The sequence below is a fragment of the Pipistrellus kuhlii genome, unplaced genomic scaffold (assembly GCF_014108245.1).
Source record: "Pipistrellus kuhlii isolate mPipKuh1 unplaced genomic scaffold, mPipKuh1.p scaffold_m20_p_3, whole genome shotgun sequence".
NCBI lineage: Eukaryota > Metazoa > Chordata > Mammalia > Chiroptera > Vespertilionidae > Pipistrellus > Pipistrellus kuhlii.
In genome coordinates this window covers 181,222,139-181,244,033 of record NW_023425529.1, presented here as the reverse complement: position 1 = coordinate 181,244,033, position 21,895 = coordinate 181,222,139, and the positions used below count along the sequence as shown (strand labels likewise).

The window sequence follows — 21,895 nt, the reverse complement described above, 5'->3', positions numbered from 1 at the left end:
GGGAGAGAGCACATGTTCTCTATGAAGCTAGGTAGAAGGCTGGTCACAACTGACATGCCAAGGACTAAACTGTCATGCCTCTCCATGCATTTTATGCAGCATGAGAAATGCATTATATGAAAATAAAATATACTGAGATTTTTTAGAAGCACAGTCATTTAAGACAAAGCCAAAGGAAACATTAGTATTACTGTCACCTCCATTATGCCTGCAGATTAGTGTTGCTGCAAACTCAAGACAGACGATTCATATGGTGTGTTCATCTCAATGTCGGTGCTCTCTGAGGGCTCAGCTTTGATCCATCTCTGCATTTACTCTCTAGAGCTGCTCATGTTAACCTCAGCCCCACACAGAGAGCACAAACCAAGAGGATTTGGGGGCCTTGATGTTGTTGACTGATTAGTCTGGACAACCCATGCCACTAAAGGGATGAAACGTTGTTGTTTTTGTGTCTTGTGTTATCCAATTCAACCACCCACAGAGCCTAAATGAGGCAGGGTGGATCATCACCTTTATAGGTGGTCTTGTCAACTCCTTGGCTTGAGAACCTGTTTAAAACTCAGTCTGTGAATTGGTCGATCACATACCAAAAACAGTGCCTTATTCACTGTTTCCATAGGCTCAATGCTACACTGGCTCCTGAAAGTGACTTTAGTGGGTAAAAGAACAGAAGGGACATTTCAGTTGTAATGCCATTTAGTCAGGATCCTATTGATTTGATCTAAGTGAAGCTTATTAAATTGTATGTTTGGGATTTGAAAGACTTGAGTTAAATCTTAGGAAACCCGGGCCTAAAATCGTGAGCCTTCCCCACAAGTATTGTAACTACTCTGATCTTACTGTGGGCCAGGCATCATGCTAGTGGATGAACTAGGATCAATTCAGAATTTACAGGTATTCCTCTTTTTTATAGTTGTAATGAATAATCCCTTTCCGTTGTTAGTGTTCTTTATACATGCATGTTTGTGTATATAACTTTATTTAATAAAAATTATGTTCTATCTTTTAATTTCCTTATCGTTCTATTGAGGGGACCCTGTCTATTGAATAGATAAGAAATAAACTCTAAGCAAACTAGCATTAGTTTTCTTACACATTTTTGGGACTATTTAAAAAGACCTCTTGACCTGATGCTTTAAAAAAATGTTTTTTCCTGGTGTGGCTCAGTTGGTTGGTTGTTGTCCCATGAACTGAAAGGTTGATGGTTCAACTTAGGGTGTATGCTTGGGTTTCGGGCTCAATGGGTGTGCAGGAGGTGTCCCATTGATGTCTTGCTCTTATATCTATATATCTATATATCTATATATCTATATATCTATATATCTATATATCTATATATCTATATATCTATATATCTATATATATCTATATATCTATATATCTATATATATCTATATATCTATATATATCTATATATCTATATATATCTATATATCTATATATCTATTCAATACTAAATTAGCATTTTAACATTTAATTGAGTATTGTTATAGTGTCAGGAGGGGTTGGGAAGCTGTTGGATGTGGTGAAATAGGGAAAAGATGCAGAAGAAAATGGAATGGGAACAAGGGGACAAACAGAAGTGAAAAAGGACTGTGCAGAGCAGACAGTGTGAGGGAGGGATCATAGGTCCTGGTTCTTCTTGCCTCTGAGGAAATACTAGGCTCTCTTTGGGTTGTGTTCCTCTATCTGATGACATTTACTGGGTGTGTACTTTGTGCCAGCTGCACTTGTAGGTGGTGGATATAGTCCTGCGCTTCCATTCTAGTGAGGGAAGATGTATTTTGTCATAATTGCCTTGTGAGCATCTTCCTCCTGCTCTTCCAGGTGACACCACATAAGTGTCTGGCTTATTTTGAGGAATCCCCTGCTCCTGCTTCTGAGGTCTGCACATGTACATCCCATATAAGTGATGACTGACCATCCGCAGCTGGCACCATAACCTAAGGTGTCTCCAAGGGCCAGGAGGGTCACGTCTATAGGAAAATGGGCCAGGAATCATACACTTAGGAGTGATGGGCATGTATTTGGGCAGCTAGAGAGTAGCTGTTCCATCTTAAAGGCACTTACCTAAATTCATTTGAATAATCAAAGGGCTAAATAAAGCACTACCTGTGAATGGATCCACCTGCAGCTCACTAGTTTGGGAAACCTGATATAGATCCTCAGCCAATGATCCTAACCTGCTAGGATCCATGCGGCCTGACCATACTACTAGTTTTATTGATTTTTATTGATATTTTTACAGAGAGGAAGGGAGAGGGATAGAGAGTTAGAAACATCGATGAGAGAGAAATATCGACTGGCTGCCTCCTGCACACCTCCTACTGGGAATGTGCCCGCAACCAAGGTACATGCTCTTGAATGGAATCGAACGTGCGACCTTTCAGTCCGCAGACTGACGCTCTATCCACTGAGCCAAACCGGTGAGGGCCCAACTCTGTCTTAATTACTTATTTTCCTTCAGGTGGAAAAGTTCCTTTTCAATCCCCTCTCTTCCTTTGCAGGTATCCCTAGGAATGCAAATAGATGTTTATGTCAGGGCTGGAAGGAGTGGGGATGCCCAGCTGCTCTGATGGTGCTGGAGGAGCAGGTGCCGAGGTGGGGATGATGAGGGCCTAACATAAGCAGCTCCCTGCATCCCACCTGTGGCCCCCCTTCCTTCCTCCTGATGGGAGGGCTGGTTTCCACTTTTGCTCCTGCTGGCTGGGCCTTCCTGAGCTGCCGTTGGGACATCTGCCTGCCTCAGAGGTCAGTGAGTCCTGTTGGGATGCCGGGGGTGTTAGTTATAAATATACGTGATGATGGCATAGCATTTGAAGCTCTGTAATCCAGTCAGTATTTACTCCTGGAAATGGAGGAGCTTAGTTGGCTCTCTACTCCGCTGAGCTTGTTTCCTTTGCTTTTGAAAGAAGCTTCCAAATGGAAAGAAAAAAAAAAAAAATAGCCACTCCAAACACCTCAGAAGTTACTCTTCTGGGAGATTAGTAAGGATTCATTAAAGAAGCATGCACTCCACATCTCACAGTCTCAAAGCTTATGACCTGCTTCGGCCTGGGATAATGAAAGGTTTGGGCCGAATATTGTGCTTGTGTTCAAAGTAGTTCACATCCTGCGGAAACAAAGGGTTAAACAGTCCCTCAGTGGAAGACTAATCTGTGACTTCAGATAAAATCAAGCCAACAGTAACTGGACAGAGCCGGTTATTTACCACCAAATATTGACATGAGTGGTTTCTTCCTTTTAAACCATCGACTCACTAAACGTTCCAGGGCTGGCAGATTGGAACGACGGTCTAGAGATGCTTGTCTTTAGGTCAGGAAAGTAAAACAGCAAGAGCTGGACTTTGGGAAAGGAAGAGAAACTGGGCTATTGCCCTCAGGAACGCGGTGGCCGGAGGCGGAGGCCGGTACTTACTTTTGAGGTGAACTGGGAATGAGACCCCGCAGCTGTCCGTGGAGCGCGTCTTGGATATTGCTAGTTGAATAGAGCCCAATGGGTGAGTTATAGGAAGCGCTCACTACCTGTCTTTTGTCATCAATGTTTGCTGCTGCAACAAAAGGCTGGGCCCTTCTGTTGTGCGAGGTACCAATGGGTTTGAACTCCTGTACAATGGCAGACAAAATACACAGAGCCACAGAGGGCACAACAGAGCCGTCAATGAGCAAACCAACAGCAACCGCGACGGTTAAACAAGGCTTCTTACCCAAAACAAGGTTAATGCAAGGTTAAAGGGGGAGTCGGGCATAAACCTTTCTGCGTTTTCCATGAACTTGACCTGAGCTGTCTGCATCCACCAGATGTTCAGGTGCAAAGGAACTGACCTTATTTGTAATATTATAAACCAGTGGTCGGCAAACTCATTAGTCAGCAGAGCCAAGTATCAACAGTACAATGATTGACATTTCTTTTGAGAGCCAGATTTTTTAAACTTAAACTTCTTCTAATGCCACTTCTTCAAAATAGACTTGCCCAGGCTGTGGTATTTTGTGGAAGAGCCACACTCAAGGGGCCAAAGAGCCGCATGTGGCTCGCAAGCCGCAGTTTGCAGACCACTGTTATACAAGAATTCAAACACTGTATCTTTTGTCTATCCCCTGTGGACTTCTAGATCCATAGCTTTTAGAAAATTCTCATTTGGATAGAGAAATTTTTGTGTTAGAAATGAAATTGTTAGCTTAAAAAGCTATACTACTTAACATTTTCTTAAGTAGAACTTACATTTGCTTTATCTTCTATTACAATAATATCTTAAAATTTCCCCATTTTAGGAAATGAAGGAATAAAATGGCCAGAAAGAGAGTGAGCATTTGTGAATAACTAAATCATTTTAACTAACCTAAGGAAAAGTTCTGCTTTTGCTTTTTCCTTTTTTTATTGTTTAAAGTATTTCATATGTCTCCTTCCTCCCTGATTGACACCCCCTGCTTTTTCTTAAAACCTATAACAAAAAATCAAAATCTTTAATGTGGATTCAGTTATACCTTAAGTTTAGAAAAAATAGTAGTAATGAAAAGACTCTTATTTCTGATCAAAGTGGGAATAGCATTTATATAAAACCTCCTTTGCTTTTATTGTGATGATTTCACTGCTATGTATTTAAAAAACTCTCCATATTTACTCTAGTTCCAGAAAGATTACAGTCAGTAATGTAGAGATAGCTAATGCGTGTAATTCCCAAAAGGATTTTCACTTTATTATTCAGGGAAAAGGGTCCTAAACTCTAAATTGGAAATATGCCCGCATGATCTGAAACTTTATTATTATGTTAATGTCAGAACCATGTTTTCTAATTTTTGTGTAGATCTATAATGCCATAAAATTATTAGTTATTTTCTAAGCCGAAAAAGAAAACCAAAAGTGAACACTGCAATCCACACAAGCTGATTCTCTTCCCACATCTTTTAATTTGGCAGACTTAGTAAGATAAGTCTTTGCAGCAGTATTACCACTCACACGTGCACATCAGCTTCATTTGTTTTTGCGAATGTGTCACCAGTGTCACACACAAATTTCAAGTAATACAAACATTTATGATTATTTGGAATGTTACCGGAAAGAGAAATTTTATTAAAAAATAAAAAGATCTTATAATATTCTTATTCATGTCATTTTTTTTCTTTCTTTTCATTACAGACGAGAAAGTTGTGGGATAGTTCTTTTGTGTGTGTGTGTGTGTTTTTTTTAAATTAGAAAAGAGATTATCTCCCTTTTTTTTAGGGCTGAGTGTTATGATTAACCATTTTGATTAGCCATTATTATGCCATGAAATTGTGAACTGGAAATAATTTTAAGTAACGACAGTGGCCATGACTCAAGCCTTTGATACTCTTTTCAATATGAAAAAAGACAGAAGGCTAATTGCTTAATTGCCTAATTTCGTTTTGGTGGATTATAAATCTCTCAGGCTAATTAAAAGTGAATCAGGCAGGACTGAAGGGCTCACACTATTTGGAACTTAGCTTTTAAAAAACACACACACAAAGTAAGATACGCTTTAAATATTTGGTAAATACAATTGAACTTATAAAAACTAGTTTACATAGTCTGATGGCTTTATAGGGAACATATTCTGCCATTATTTTATCTTCATAGTCTGAAATTGGTAAATAAACATGGACGGCGATTGTCTTTTAAGGGAGGAAGCTTTCTGAAAAGGTCTGTGCACTTGTCATCGTTAGCGGTGCATCCAAATGGCAGCACACAGGTTAGTCAGCTTCACGCCTTCCTTTGCCATGTTCAGTGTTGGTTATATGTTGCACAACTCAGATGTGTAATTTGTTAGGAAAAAAACAATGCCTTTAGTTTCTAGTCAGATCATAAAAAGTTTTTCCAACAGGCTTCAAACATCCGTATTTAGGCTCTGCAAAGCGTTAGTTCATGGGTTGCTAGTCATTCCAAAAGCAGCGCCATGACATGTGTCCGCCAAAGGTAAACAACAGAGGGAAGACAGCACGGAGGCCACCTTCCGTCTCTCTCACCTCGCCGCTGGTGGTCAAACGGGGCGGAGAGACCAACCCAACTGGAAGCCTGCCATTCCACTTTAATTTCCTTTTAATTTTATAGTGGAAAGCCATTCGTAATGGAAAATACTGGTAAAGACTTTATATGGCAGTGAATCGAGTCCAGCTCTCGTGTTTATTCTACCCAGACAAAAGCATCCACAGGATTCTTATCTCTTAGGCAGTCAATAAATTACCATTGCAGTTAATTAACATTTTAAACATTATTCTTAAACGTTAGGAGCTTCCATTAAGGAATGGTATTTTGAGTTAATGAGATGCTAGGGCTGTCTGTGAAAGCAGAGATCTGCTGACATTGGGAGAAAGCAGCTCTGGACACCCGTCTCCCAAGTCCCCGAGTGACCTCAGCAGTGACAGCATCGGCAGTGACAGCACTCAGAGGCAGTTTCCCTCTCAGTGTCTCACGTGGACAAGTTGTCACAGGTGAAGATTGACTCTGAGAACGGGGGCAGTTGTCACCTCCAATGAACAACATGTGTGTAACATACGCATAATTTATAAGGAAAAATGGTGGGGAATAAGGAAAAAATGATATCAGGGGATCATACATTTGATCAAGCCACACTGACTAAATGATTATATTTTATGCCTGAAATTTATGAACATTCACTTCACCAGACTCATCCTCACCCCACAAATGAAAAGTAAAGTCACCCTCACTTTATTACTGCAGGAAGTTTCACGTTTTTTTTTATTTCTCACTGGGGAAGAATTTGGGGACATGGGATTGTGAAAACTTGCTTTGTGTAGGCTGCCATCAGTTATCAAAATATTGGAGAACAAGGTTATTTTATGAACATAGAAAGAACTCCAGACCTTATCCTATTTAACTGTACATGTAGTACATCCTCATTAGCAAATCTTCTATGACCAGGATTCGGTCCTTTTCATGGAAGTGGAAACAGCCCTCTTATCATTTAGAAAAGAACCATTTTTTTTGTTTGTTTTGGGAAGCCTCTCTTTTGTCTTGTGAAAGCTACACCCTCAGCTCACATTAAACAAACATGAGCGTAATGTTCTGTTTAAGAATGTAGGCTTTGGAGAATGTCATAGAACTCTACGTCGTTAGTCTAGAATGCTCTTAGTCTAGAACGATGTTTTAGCCTGCCTTTAGTGTAGAACAGTGTTTTATAGAGAAAAACGCAGGCCTGTGCTATTGGCCAGGCCCAGGGCTGAATGAAAGGCATGTATGCAATGACTAGAGTTAATCTAAATAACCACTGAAGTTTCAAGTCTAAATTCATAAAAACAAAATTTAACTACTTCATAATGGCATAGAAAAGTGAAAAAAATTATATATTAAATGTTTGTATCAACTATTACTATGATTGTGTATGAAAAAGTCTCTAAAGCCAACGCTATGCACATGGAAAAAAACTGGAAATAAATATACAAAAGATATTATTTGTGGCTGTGCTTAGATATTGGATATACTGTATAGTAGTGGGTTTTTCCTCCATTAAACATATGCTACTTTTAAAATGAAGAAGAGTATTTTATTCCAAGAGCAAAGGCCACACAACTCACAATAAATGCTTGACTGCAGCTGTGAAACAAGAACCCACACTGGGTATTGCTCAAAGGCGTTTCCCTGCTCACTTGTGTGGCATCCTGAAGCATGCTGTGCTAATGGCATTGGCTTCTCAGGCGAACACACTTTTGTTGTCCAGAGTTTGCAGAGTTCTCATTTGGGCTATGAGGGGTGGGTGTAGGGAAGGCAACTCTTTGCATAGCGTTGTGCTTATTAAAAAATAAAAAAGAATATAAACATGACCTCAGTTTAGCTTCCTCCAGTCTCATTCTACAGGTGGCACGCACTGCTTAGTTTTATCACTGGGTTCTGTTCTGTGTGTACTATGGGCATTCAGGCAGCAGAGGCTGTGAAGTGAGCTGTGTTGTGGAGGGAAATGTCTGTTCTCAAGTGCTGGTCTCACAGAAATCTAGCTTGAGGATGTCAGGAGAAAGAATCTGCTGGTCCATCAGGAAAGGAATCCAAGTGCTTCTTATCTCAGAGCCCTTCGCACACAGGCCTCTCAGAGAGGGTGTGAGTAAGAAGTACTCATGACTCAAACTAAAGGAATGTTCAGAGGTTCCATCTGACTGGCTCCTGAGCCCTTAACTCAATCTTCACCTTTCTTTTTAAAACCCTACTTCCCTCTCCATCTTTCCCTCATGCTTGGTATGATCAATGTTCCTATTGTCTAACCCCCAAAATACAGGACACATGCGCTAACCCATGATTGTTGAGAGGGCAGAGTATTTCAAATTAGGGTTATGGTTTAAAATTCAGTTCTTGGAATAGCTGAGTCATAAATTATCAACATAGTCATAAATTCATGCTCATAGTTTACAAAAAGGACCTCTTCTAGCATTAAAACTCAGACAATTGTTCTTAAACTCCATTCCGGAGAGAAATGTTCGCAAATCACAGGGGACCATTAGCCAAAGTGCCCCCTGAGCTTCGAAAGTACCGTAGTTGCTGAGTCAGTCACCCACACTCCACAGGGGGGCTCTGTGACCTGATCAGGGATCACTGAGGCTCTGGGAGTTGGGTCAAATTTGTCTAATTGGCCCCCTAACTTGGCATCTCACGTTGATGAACTTGAGTTTAAAAAATCAGGAGAGATTGTGAAAGAAAAAAAAATTCGCAGAAGGATGCAGTACAATTTTGGGTGTGTGCTATATGTGGAAGAGGCAATTCAGAATTCTATCCAGTTTGTCCTGGTGATAATGAGATCGGGGTCAGGAAATGCATGTATCTGAGCCTCAAATTTTCTTTTTATTTTTTATTATTATTATTTTTTTTATAAAGCACCACATGATCTCTTTTTCTAGAGTGTTGCCTCTAAGTGATGAATTGATAGGGTAGGAAGAAGCCAGTGGGCTTAGCTATCTACGAGGGACAGCTCTGCATCAAGAACTCCATTTTTTCTTCTTTCAGTCTTTTTTTCCCCTATCAACTATAGCATTGATTAGTGGTATTATTACTCACCCACCTACCTGGGTGCATTCAGATCTCTTCCCACCACCTTTATTGCCTGTCTTACCCATTTTTTGCTTATCCTCATCTGACCTAAGCACTCCCTCGCCTTGCACAGTCACTTTTAACTGCAACAACAGGGGTTTGGGATGGGGTGGGATGGAGGTGGGCAAGAGCACTGTGCTGAGAATTGATTGGTTCTCAAGACTGGTCCTGAACAATGTTAGAAAATGCAACTTTTCTTTGGACTCTCCCATTCCTTTCATGTTTGAATCTAAAGGAATCTGTGATGGGCCTTGTGACGGTGAAGAGGAAGGCATCGTGTCTCCAGGAAGCCCTGTCACAGTGGCAGCTTCCTGTCTCACTGGGGGGAATTGGCCAGGGGGCCTTCTGACTACAGCCTGGTGGGAGGGGCTCCTGTACCGATAATTACAAGAGCTCCAACTCAACATCTTTATGAACAATTTGATGTGCCAAGTTATTTTACTTTACTTACTCAAACTTTACTCACATCTTTGAGAAGCCCTGTGAGATCCATGTACCTATGCTTCTCTGCATGTAGCAGGAAATGGAGGCTGGCAGAGGCAAGTGGGGAACCTGCCGGGCAAACTTGGAGTTGAGGATCCTTGAGGATCCCGAAGGGAAACTGTGCTGAAGCATGCATTACAAAGATGCCTGCAGTGCATTTTCATGATCTACCTAGGATAGGGGTGTCGAACTCAATCAGAGAAGGGGCCAAAATGTAAAATCCAGCCTAAATCGCGGGCCGAATGGTTTACTGAACAGTCATAAACTGTCATTGTGATGGAAACGCAGCGGAGTGCAGTGATGACAGCACGGTGCAGGCCACATTGCAAGGCCTGGCGGGACGGATTTGGCCCGCGGGCCTTGTGTTTGACACATGTGACCTAGGAGAACTACATCTTGGACCGTCTCCTCAGTTCAGTAGGAATACTTGTTTTAGAAGGGATATTGACTTTGTATATCTGTCTCTCTAAATTTGGGGAGCTTCTAAGTAGAGATTTTAAAATCCTTTTCTTATCAATAATTACATTTTCCATATAGTGCCATTGGGAATTGGTTTACTTTCAGATTTTTGGGGCCTTTGAGAGTAGACATGGTCAGATAAGCATCAGATTATTAAATGAATTTAGCTCAATAGACAGAGTTGCCCCATGAGAAAAGTCCTTTGTCTTTGTAATTCAACTACCTGAGCAGACTATCACCATGATTACATAATGCAAGATTTTTCCTAGAGTAAACTAAATTACAGAAGGCCAGACTTGAGAATTAAAGGAGGATATAAAATAAGATGTGGGTGAGGATTGAAGTTCCCTCTAACAGATCAGAGATATTTGTTGCAAATGGTTGCCCATCCCATTTTTGCTTTGTTTTAACATCCTAAACTTCTTGGATTACCTCATGGTCAATTGGCAGAAATCCATCATAAAAATGAGAAAAAAGAAGAAAAAAAAGAAGTGGACTGTGTGCAAATATAGGCAAATTTTTCCTGCTGAGACCATGTTTGTCTTTTGACAAGATGTTTGCCTGGGCATCCATCTTTGTTTTCTTGGTGTAAGTGAACATGGGTAGTCTAAATTAACCTCAGAGAGAGTAAAGGCAGACAGCTGCCTCCTCAGGTGACTTCTCCCAGTTTTTTTTTTTTTGTTGATATTTGCCACTTCTTCCTCTTGGAAGTTACCCACATCAGTTAAAAGAAGGTGTAGAGTGAGTATCATTCACTCTGAAAGTCATACCTGTGGTTCCGATTCTAAGTTGATTTTGAAAGGATGAGCCCTCCCATCTTCAGTTACCTGTGGAGACCATAAGCGAGTTTCCGCCCTGTAAATAAAATAAGTTAATAAATTCCAACTTCTAATATACTTCCGGTTTTAGCACCCTACAATTTCCTATGACATTTGTGAAAATACTATTATTCCACAATAATTTAATAATTTAAGCAAAAGCAATATTCCTGGTTCACTATTCTGCATTCTTCCATCTAATTAGTTTTACATATTTAGTGTACTTTGGGGGAAACTTGAACGGATCAAGATGGGCTGCTATGGACTGTTTGTAATTTGCCCCATCCCTACTCCCCTCCCCATATCATATGTTGAAACCCTAATCCCCAGCGTGATGGTAATTGGAGTTGGGGCCTTTGGAGGGAAATTAGGGTTAGGTTAGTTTATGAGTATAGTGGAATTCATGCCCTTCTAAAAAGAGGGAGAGACACAAAATCTGTGTGTGTTTTTGGGACAGCCAGGAAGAGGACTCTCACAGAGAACCTGAGCATGCTGGCATCCTTATCTCAGACTCGCAGTCTCCGGAACCATGAGAAATCAGTGCTTGGTATTTAAGCCACTGAGTCATTCCGTGGTATTTCTGGTATAGTGACCCAAACTGACTGAGGCAAAGACATTGTGTAATTTCTGGAGAAAGTAGGTGTCCAGTGCACACAGAAAACAGTAGAGGAGGGGGTTTCTGCAGGGACCTCCTGTACATGACTCAGGGCAAGCTTCCAGGTCCCCTCTAGCTCCCTGCTAGCCTACTCAGGCCACCAAAGGAGAAGGGGAGTGACTGGCAAGGTGGATTTGCTGTTGGCATCAAGGATCTGCGCTTTGTGCAATCCTTTTTATGGATCTGTCTGGGACCGTGTGCTTGGCAGGTACACGGGTTATGCACAGACAGGGAAGGCGCCCGTTTCACCCCATCAAATGGCAGATCAACTGCATGCCTTCTGTACCAGCAGGGGAGATGGTGAATCCCACATCAGCCAGATCAACACACTAACAACCACTGTCACAAAACATTATTCCCACCGTTGTCTCATATCAGGTTCAATGACCTAATCCTGTTTTTGGTCAGAAATGGCTCATCATCTAACGCACTCATGCACACACACTCTCACACCTTGCGAGATTCTTCTGGGCTGAATTCTGTACAAAACAGCCAATGGCCTGCAGCATATCAGCAATCCATTTTTCACATGATCCTATTTTGTCAAGCCAAGAGATTCTTTTAGGAGGATTTTTGAATTCCATTTTCTACCACATTTAGAACAGCAGGCAGCTGGCCATGCTATGTCGTGTTCCTGTGGCCAATACCTTTTATGGTTCTTTTTTCCACTGTCAATGAACTAGATCAGTCCAGGAAAAAAATTCCATTAGCCTCTTTCACTATCCTGACATCCGGAGGAGTTCCTTTTAGAAATGGTTTGTTAACAACGACTAGACGTACGGATGTCAGGGGACAGCAGGCCAAAGTGGCTAACCTATGAAAAAGCCAGTCAGACGCCTAGTTTCCGTGACACCCTTCTTGCAGGGAGCATGACGTCATTATCGTTTTGGTTCAGGCTCTCCTGCCACACAGATCACATTTGAGCGCCCTCGGTCATCAAAGAGCACCTGTCAATCTTGAGGCACAGCTGGTGTGCCGCCGCTTTGATCCTGTCCTGTGCGTCCGCGTGAGTCATGGACTCCGTGCCGAAGCCGTCAATGGCCAGGATGACGTCCCCGGGACACAGGTTGGCAGCTGCCGCCTTGCTCCCGGGAGTGATCTGGAAGAAATCATGGTGCCACTTAAAAACATAAAATCAGCATTGTGCAGATAATCTTGAGTTTTGTGCCTGACATCTGTATTTTAGCTTGGAAACACTCGAAATGATTTCCTGGGTAGGCAATCCTAACTCTAACTTACAGTAACTCTGAATTGATCAATTGTGTTAGCTCTCTTTTCCCATCGTGGGAAACAACTTTATTTCTTACAAACCGCATTTCATTCACCATGACATGTCTTATTCTTTGTAAAACACCTTCCTGTCTCCCTGTTTGAATCATATTTCCTTTGCTTTAAACAAAATATAATTTTTTTGTTTTGTTTTTCCTTTTAGGTTTCTTTTGTCAACCCATTTGGGAATAGAACTTTTACAGAATTTAGGGGATTTTGTATTTGAACTGAAACGGCTTTAGCATCCCTGTAAGTTATGATTCACTCAGGGGTTACTTGGGATGTGGAAATGGAAAGAGAATCACTTTGGAGTTAATATGAATAACCCACATAATAAATCCAATGGTAACCTTTATGAACTCTTCAGAGGGCTAAGGGCAACCAACTGGCCTGCAATTTTAGGAAAGACAGGTGCCTCCAAGGAAAGCACACTGTAAGCATGGGCTACCCGCAGTCAGAGCAAGGAGGGGATGGGGCCATGATACCAGTGTTAGGAAGAAGTCAAGTGAAATTATGAACACATTGCTAAAGTCCGAGTGTGAGTTAGTATGGAGCGCCTAGAATCCCTGGGAACTGCAGACACAGGGGAAGTTTATAACCATCCAGTCTCTTCTTCATGAATGGAGAACAGATGGGACAAATAGAAAACAACTAATAAGATGCAACATTTTATTATGTAAGTGAAATAAGCCAGTCAGAGAAGATAGGTATCATGTGATCTCACTCTTGTGGAATCTACTGGACAACATAAGTGGATGCACCAATAGATCCAGAGGCACAGCAGCAGGGAGCCGACCCCAGAATCTCAGAGGGAAGGTGGGGGTGAGGTGTGGTGGGGAGAGATTAACTGGGAACTTATATTTATATACGCATAGCCCATGGACACAGATTCCAATGTGGCGAAGGCCTGGGAGGAGTGGGTGCCGGGTGGAGGGGGTCCATGGGGAAAAAAGGGGGACACCTGTAATACTTTGTTTCTTTTTCTTTTGTGCCTGAAGATTAGTGCCATTCACGTCAACCTATCATCGTTACATTTGCAAGGTCCCACTATTTAGAGCAGAATAATACACACCGGCGTATAAGACGACCCCCTAATTTTACAGTTAAAACATAGGTTTAGGCCGATATTCGCTGTATAAGACTACCCCCCACTTCAAAGAAAAGACTTACTTTGCCGTCAAGATCTGCAGGTAATTTTTGTGCAATTTTGGTCTTTTGCCCCCGATTTTCGGTTGACTTTTTTTCATTTCAAAAGTCGTCTTATACGCCGAAAAATATGGTACATAGAACTTGACTTAAGTCTGAAACTGCTCCAGGAATAAACTTGACTGTTCCTAATGTTTTACCTGAGGCTTAGTCATTGGCCCATTGCCCCACCTACCCCCTGCATTTTTTAAGTCTGCCTATTAACTCTATTTCACTTTGTGGCTCTAAGGGAGATCCAAGACTCATCTAAATAAGCAAAACTGCTAAAATAGTAAATCCCCATGTGCCCTTGATCTTCAGTTCCGTCACTGAGATGCTTGCGGGACCGTGAACTCTGTGATCACGGTGCTGCAGTGGTCCTGGCCACTGTCCATTAGGGATAGTTGATGGGATCTGGGTGAAGGCAATTGGGGATGTGATATCTCAGAGGCATTTCAGAGATGGTTTCCATTTAGAAATTCTCCCAAACCCAGAACTGTTAGAAGAATAACACGTTTCCAGCCCCGATGTGACTTGTAGGGATAAAAATAATCTTAAAATTTTAATTTTCTTTAGCTAGAGTTCATTAAAAACCAGTACTATCTAATTTTTAAAATCCTAAGATCAGAATGCTTTTCTTTGAGTCAAAGCATGAGAAAATATGGCTTAATGTACATGCTTTTCAAACCTCATGAGGCTTTTCTTGTATAATCAGATAGATTTGAGTGATCTAACACTCACGCTCGCTTTCAAAAAGGCTCACTTTTAGCTTTGGTTAGGACGAGTGAGTGGAAGGTAGAGTTGTGTGTGTATCTGTTTATATAAATTTTAAACAGAGACATCTGGTGTGCTGAACTTAGATACTGAATATTCTAAACGTTATAAACAGTGTTGATATGGACGTTAATAACATTATTTTATATTTACCCCAAAATATTGCATTCGCAAAGCTCTTTCTAATAAATCTAAGACAGGCTGGGCAAGGAAGACTGCTCTAAGACAGGCTGGCAAGGAAGACTGCCCCTATTTTCAGAGGAGTGTCTAAGTAACCCCGTGGCTTCTTCACTGAAGTTGGGAGCAGCTGTACACAGCTCTGACACCAGATGTTTCAGAGGTCAATAGGCAAGATGGTTGATAGTGATGGCCAGAGCCCACTTCAACCCGCATGTCCTGGGATCTCCAAGGCGAGAGTCGCTAAGAAAGAAAAAAGTATGTGGAGAGAGGGATGAGACAGAAGGAGAAAACACTGTTCTTCACTTCTTCCAAGTTCTCAAGTTCAATTGGTCTAGTGAACAGAAAATGACCACTACGTTGGTCTGGTTTTAGTAAGTTAAACTATATGTTTAAGCTCAAGAATATATTATTTTCATGCATTACTTGATGTTATTATATTATTTTATATTATTAGTAACATGTTTTCCCAAGTTAGGAGAAAAGCAAGCTAAAATGAAGTAAGGAGTTTTCAATGGATTATTTATTATCCAGGTCAGTAGGGCCTTCAATGTCAAAGCATTGGAGAGACCATTAGAACTAGTACTGCCATCAATCCCTGAGTGCCATGTTTTCAGACCTGTCTGATTCGAAGGACCCCCTGGGGTCCTTGCTGATCATAGACTCCCACCCACTCTTGATGTCTGGAATCACGAACAGAAGCTCTGGCAGAGAGACTAGGGACTGTGTGCTTCTAACAAGTGCCTCAGATGATTTTCATTATCACATCAACCTATTACTTGGAAAAAAGTAATTTAAAACAGAGATGAAACATCTGTAATGTTCTGTTTACTGTGGGAGACACAAGGGAAGTCCAAGATATGGCCCTTATGGGATTTTTATGTTGATAATAAAAATGATTGAAATAGTTATGGAGCAAGACAAGTATAGACTGCTGGGCTTATGGGGGGGCATGTTGAAAACCCCCATTATTTGGTTGTTCTCCCTTGACTACAAATAAACTCCAGTGCCTCTCCTGGCATTCAAACCCTCTAGCATCCACAGTCTACATTTCTAGAGCCCTACCCACACCACTTAACCCAGAATCTCTGTAAGTAGTACCTGGACATGAGTATGAACTAAAGTTATCAAAAATTATCTGGGTGAGTCTAATGTGCAGCCAGGGTTGAGAACTATTATAATACTAGAGATCTGTTGCAGGAAGATTTCTGCAAGAATAAGGCTTCCTAGGGCCTCTTCCTGTAAGAATAGGGCTTCCGTGGCTAGAGTGGTGGGCTTCGCTCCCTTTTTGGCTGCTTCACTCCTTTCTCCACCGCTTTGCTCCCTTCTGTAGTGCTTGACTTCCTTCTATGCCTGCATATGCAAATTAACCAACATTTTTGTTGGATTAATTTGCATACTCGCTCCTGAGTGGCTAGTGGGCATAGTGGAGGGACAGTCAATTTACATTTTCTCTTTTATTAGTGTAGATTTGTAGAGGTCCAGTGCACTTGGCCTGTAAGGATTGGACCGAAACCGGCTCTCCAACATCCCCTGAGGGGTCCTGGATTGCGAGAGGACGGTTTTTCGGGTGATGCATCCCAGAATTGGGCTCCCTCCTCTCTACTTCCAGGTATGTTACCCAAGAACTGCAGCTGCCAAGTCACTGCAGCCCAGCAGCTCCGGCATTGAGCATCAGCCCCCTGGTGGTCAGTGTGTCATGGCTATTGGTTGGAACTCTGCCCCCTGGTGGTCATTGTACATTATAGCTACTAGCTGGTTAGCTGGTCACTTAGCCATATATATGTTGTTATTGATTTTGTATTATTATTGGAGAACTACGATCTCACTGAATTCTCAAGATGATCTTTTAAGGTGAGAAAACAGATGCTCAGAAAGTATAAGGAACTTGTCTAAGGTTACACATGCAGTGAAAATCTGAATTTCCCTCATGGATCTGGGTAACTTTACAACCCAAGCTCCTCCACTATCCCATCATGCCACTCCTGAAGGTACTCTCTTTCTCTCCCTGACTCCTCCTATCTCTTTGGTCATGCTTCATTTCATGGAGTCCTGAACAGGTTCTATCACAGTGGTTTATGCAAATGTCCTTTCTCTTCTACTGATACATGAGCTTCTCAGGGCATAGAAACCAATTAAGTTATGATGACATCCCCAACAGTGTCTTCCACAGGCAACACATCAGCACTTAATAGATATTTATGGGATGGATGAATGTTATGCATATAGGAACCAGCACTTCCATGCAAACACGTCTTTGGCAGAACAAAATTAAACAGATTTTTAATCACATCAACTTTCCTGCTACACTTGAATCCTGGAAAGGGATTGCCTTCAGCTGTACACATTTCTTTCTAAAAGTTCAAATTTCAAATACAGTTTATGTTAAAGAAATACACATTTCTATGGTAAAGCCTGAAACTCAAGATTGCATCAACATTGCCTGTGTTGGTACCCAAGTACTCATAGCATTCTCAGTTGAACCTGGGTGTGCTCTGAATTGGAAGGAGGGAGGAGGGGAGGAGGGGAAGAGGAATTGAGTGGGAGAGGACATGCTGGCAGCAGATGTGTACAATAATTCTTTATCATGTGTACAAACGAACCTTGCACTTTATTCCATGTTGGACCCTTTGTGAAAACAAATGATCTGTAACTTGGCAATGATAGTAGATCCACCTTCTGGGTGGTCCACACACTTCAAAAAGAAAGACTCCTTAGCATCTTCCTGCCAAGAAAAGAGACGCTGCTCACGTAGAGTCAATCCCAGAGCTTTCTTCTGTGAAACACGTAGGCCAGGTACATATGGTGGCTGCAAAAACTTCTCACTCCTCCAGACTCAACACCACAGCATAACTTTATGTTGCACAAAGTCAAGTCACCTATTGGTTAGAAATTGCTCTCCTAAAGATTGTGCATGTCATTTTGCTCAAGTTTTTGAGAATGTCTGGTCTTTGATATACCTTACTTCTAATGTTCTTTTTTATGATATAATGATCAACCTGACAGATCAATTAGATTGTAAGCAATGGTAGGGTGTATTTCAGTGGATGGAGAGAGTGATATTGATAACCCGGTGCCCCAGCCCTGGTCTAGCAGAGGATCATTATTGAGCAGCAAGGCTGAGTCCAGACTTGTATTGTGTGAGGGAGGGAGGTGGGGGTGGCTGGTAGGAGGATAAACATGGATTTAATTGACTTGAGGAATTCATCTGACTTATGGGACTTTTTTGTGGCATTAAATGGAAGCATTGGTATCTCAGTTCTTTGCATACGTATCTAAAATAGACAAATCAATTAACAAAATAATTGCCATTCATCTTTATCATGGGGTATTTTTGAGGACACAATCTGTACTTATTTGTGATAGCTTTGTTGAAAAGTGAGCAGTTTAGTCAATCATTCATGTTGTGTCATATTTATTCTGTAACATATGTGATGTACAAAGCACTGTCCTCAGCACTGAGTAACCCCCAGATTTGAAAGTTCTTGCCCTTGAGGGGCATGTGGTTTGTGGAATACAGATGTGGTATCAGGTGAGGTATGAGGAGAGGTCATAGGTCAGAAGCTATGGTATTCAAAGGGGCATAATGCTATTTGACTAGGTTACCATAAGCCTAGGGGGCAGTGGGGTGGAGTAGGGAAGAGACTTCTGGAGGAAAATGATAGAGAATCAAAGATTTGTTAGAGAAATCATGACTAGTCCAGAGTCACGGCACTGCTGCCTACTGATGGGTGGGAGGAGAGCCAGAGAGGGAGGAAATGGAATTAGAAACTCAAGTTGGGATAGAGGGTGAAAGCCCTAAGTGTTTAAAGACCACACATTTCATTCACTACTAGAGGCTCGATGCATGGATTCATGCACCAACGGGGTTTCTGGTCCTGGCCTGTAGGGATTGGGCTGAAACCGGCAGTTTAACATCCCCTGAGGAGTCCCAGGTGTGAAAGGGCACTCTGCAAAGCTGCTGTTGCTTGGCAGCTCCTGCATTGAGCATCTGCCTCCTGGTAGTCAGTGCATGTCATAGCTACCACTGGTCAGCTGGTCAGCTGGTTGCTTAGGCATATATATATATATATATATATATATATATATATATACACACACACACACACACACTCTGGTGATGCTACTGAGGGGTGTATAAGAATGGGGAAGATAGGAGCAACCTTGCATCTCCCGAAGATGGCTGGGAAGGACTCGCAGGGTGAATTGGGGAGGGAGACTAACAGCTCAGTGGGACGTTATGAAATCTTGAAGAAGTACAGTGGTAGAAACAAAGAAAAGTGGTAGATGTTAAGATAGAGAATCAACAGAATTAGGTGATGGATTGGATGGCACTAAGCACCCATTGGAAATCCCTGTACGGCAAGCAGATTTTTCTCCCATGTGTGGACTTCAGAGGGCAGACTTGGGAGGCTGGTAGACCTGGCATCAGTGCTGCTGCTCCCCCCCACCCCCCCTTGTCCTCAGCAGGCTGAAGAATCTCTCCAGGCCTTTCCCTCCTCACCTGTGAAAAGGGATAGTAGCGCTCCTGTTCTCATTGGATTATGGTGAGATGGGAGTAAGTCTGTGGCTATACATAGAGGGTGTAGAAGAGAGCATGGCAAGCAACCTTCTTCACTTCCTTCCCACATCATATAAAGATTCTAAAAGTAATAGAAGAATCCTACTACCTACGGACAACAATGATCATGGCTTTTTTGCAATATCTTCTAGTCTTTTTCCAAAGGATTTTTAGTATTCTTACAGTTTCAGTGGAAATAGTCTCAATTAGATGTATGCTAAGGCGAAGCAGTTCATGTGGATGTGTTTTCTCTTATTCAATACGAATCTCCTACGCTTTGGGGAATCACTGGAATCCAGAACAGTTTAGTTTTGCCTGCCTCTACCTGCCTCCTTGAGTGAAGTTCACCGAAGAGAAGAGGCACGGTCAAATGAACAAGCATGCATGGTGCTGCACTGCTATTGAACCAAGCTTCACAATGATCCATATAATAAGTAACGAGTTCAACATTCAAGCCAGCGTTGGCCTTCCAGGCAATAATTGTCATCATGTCAAATATGTTTACAAAGAGTGCCTGCCGCCCAGCCCCAGAATGTACGCACGGCTTTAAATAAACATTGTTCCAAATGTCAACAGCTCGACTTTCAAGCGAGCGATGAATCACATTGACGTGCTGCAAAGCCATAGCGGGAATCCTCCTCCCTTTGTAAATCACTTAATTATTTCTTTAGGGCTCGATATCAATATGATTTATCTTTTGTTAGAACTCAAAAGCTCATTTCATTGACTATAAACAAATGAGAATGAGACGTCAGAAACGTTAAAAATACTTCTCAGCAGAGATAATGGAAACTGTTTTCTTGGGGAAATCCATAAAAGGCGTTGCTTGGCCCAGATCGCCAAACTATTTTCTGCTTAGTTTACGTTGGGACATTTTTTGGGGGAGGTATGTTGAGGTTTCATGTCTCATACAAAAAATGCATGTCAGATGTGTTTATATGCTTTTGAAAACATGTAAATCAAAGCTTGAAATGTTCCATGCTGTGCCTTTGTATGATACATGTTTAAAGGTATTGTTTTAAAAAAAGTAATTGGTTCCCAAATCTCATAGACATATAAGAAGAACAGAATTCAAAAGGTATTATCTTGTTCAAAAATCTACATGAGTAAATCAGATTATAAAGTACACATTTATCAGATGCCATATAAACCGTAAGGAAGAGAAGAAAACAAAGTATAAAAGTATTAGGTTTCCTATGGTTTGTATGTGATGATAGAAATAATTTTCTTTTAAGACAAATACTTGTGTGAGAAAGAAATCATCTCTAGACTAAGTAGAAGTTTATGGGGAGGACAGAAACCCCCGGAGTTTCCTTTTTCTTTCCCTCTGATTAGACAACACTGTATAGAATATTGAGTAAGAAAAGCTTGACTTTAATAACAGTAAAGCATTCTTTTCAGAGTTATTAGGCTGAATGCTGATTTTTCCATCAGATAAACGAAACTCTGACCCGTTTTCTTCGTAGTTTCAGTTGTAGGTGCTGATGTCTCAGCCAAGTTCCCAGCTTTGGAAAAATATTTACTCAAAATGCCTGGAAACCTAGGGATACAGCTTAGCAATGTTTTCCCTGTCTGGGCTGATAAGAGTGGTTCCAGCTTGGCGGACCCAGGTAGCGCAGCCTGGCTGCAGTTTTCCTCCAGACAAGCCACAGCCTCCAGTGCCATTCCTTCTCTCTCCTTCCAGGGTCCCCATCTCTCCCTCCAGCGCCCCGTCTCTCTTTCCTGCGCCCCCCCACCCCCCCACCATTGTGACTGGAAGGAGACCAGAGTGGAGGGTGGACGGCAGAGGGCAGAGGACACTTGCCCTCTCTGAGCCCAGAGGAAACATGCTGGGGGAAAGTTGCTGGGGATGAGAGGATGCAGGCAGACCAGTGGGGCCGACAGGTCAATTTTCTCAGCTGCTCTGCATCCTCCAAACCTCACATTGCCAAGTTGCGACCCAGTCCCAGGCAGAGGACCCACCCAGCGCACCCAGCGCACCCTCCCTGGCCACCCCGCGCTCCCCCGGCCCCGCCTGGCAGCAGCAGGAGGGAGGCCGCCTACCCTGGTGATGAGCAGAGGCTGGTTGAAGTCGATGCCCCCTGAGAGCCGGAAGCCCCAGGGCGCGGGGCCAGGCAGGACCACGTTCTGGGGCATGGTGCCTTCTGTGCCTCCTTCCTCGGGCGGCTGGGGGCGCGGCGAGGGGTGGCCCTGCGCACAGCGAGAGTCTCCAAGGATGGACAGCCCTCGGTGCGCCCCGGGCAGTGTCCTCGCTGGGACCCGGCCCGGAGCTTTATCCCCGCTCCCCGGTGACGTCACGGCCCCCTCCCCCCAGGAGAGATCCAACTTTGGAAGAAAGAGACGCGGGCCCCGGGGAGCTCAGGGCGCAGGGCTGCGTGCAGCCTCCAGGTCCGCGGGCGGGCGCTGCTGGCGCTGCGGAGGCTTCGGGTTACAGCCCCCATCGCTCCCTTCCAGTCACACCTGTCC

The 21,895-nt window shown here is 42.5% G+C and overlaps 1 protein-coding gene and 1 long non-coding RNA gene across 9 annotated transcripts in view; both read right to left on the bottom strand.

Annotated features, from left to right (window-relative positions):
* Positions 1 to 21,686, bottom strand: part of PDLIM3 (PDZ and LIM domain 3) — a 29,939-nt gene extending 8,253 nt beyond the window's left edge. For 2 of the 8 annotated variants that reach the window (XM_045588954.1, XM_045588956.1), the window contains exons 1-2: positions 21,473 to 21,686; positions 3,045 to 3,112 (exon numbers count right to left, since the gene is read on the bottom strand). In XM_045588954.1, the coding sequence (XP_045444910.1) occupies positions 3,045 to 3,112; positions 21,473 to 21,565 (161 nt within the window). In that variant the 5' untranslated portion in view covers positions 21,566 to 21,686. Of the gene's footprint in view, positions 1 to 3,044; positions 3,113 to 3,417; positions 3,606 to 10,760; positions 10,846 to 12,410; positions 12,563 to 21,472 lie in introns of all 8 variants that reach the window. The other 6 variants (XM_036457211.2, XM_045588951.1, XM_045588950.1 and 3 more) reach the window with 6 other exon arrangements.
* On the bottom strand, positions 8,831 to 10,753 carry LOC118729779. Its single transcript, XR_004991261.1, has 2 exons — positions 9,912 to 10,753; positions 8,831 to 9,702 (listed from the first exon to the last, which is right to left on the bottom strand). It is a non-coding gene; the product is annotated as an uncharacterized LOC118729779 (long non-coding RNA).
* Positions 21,687 to 21,895: the final 209 nt, after the last annotated feature.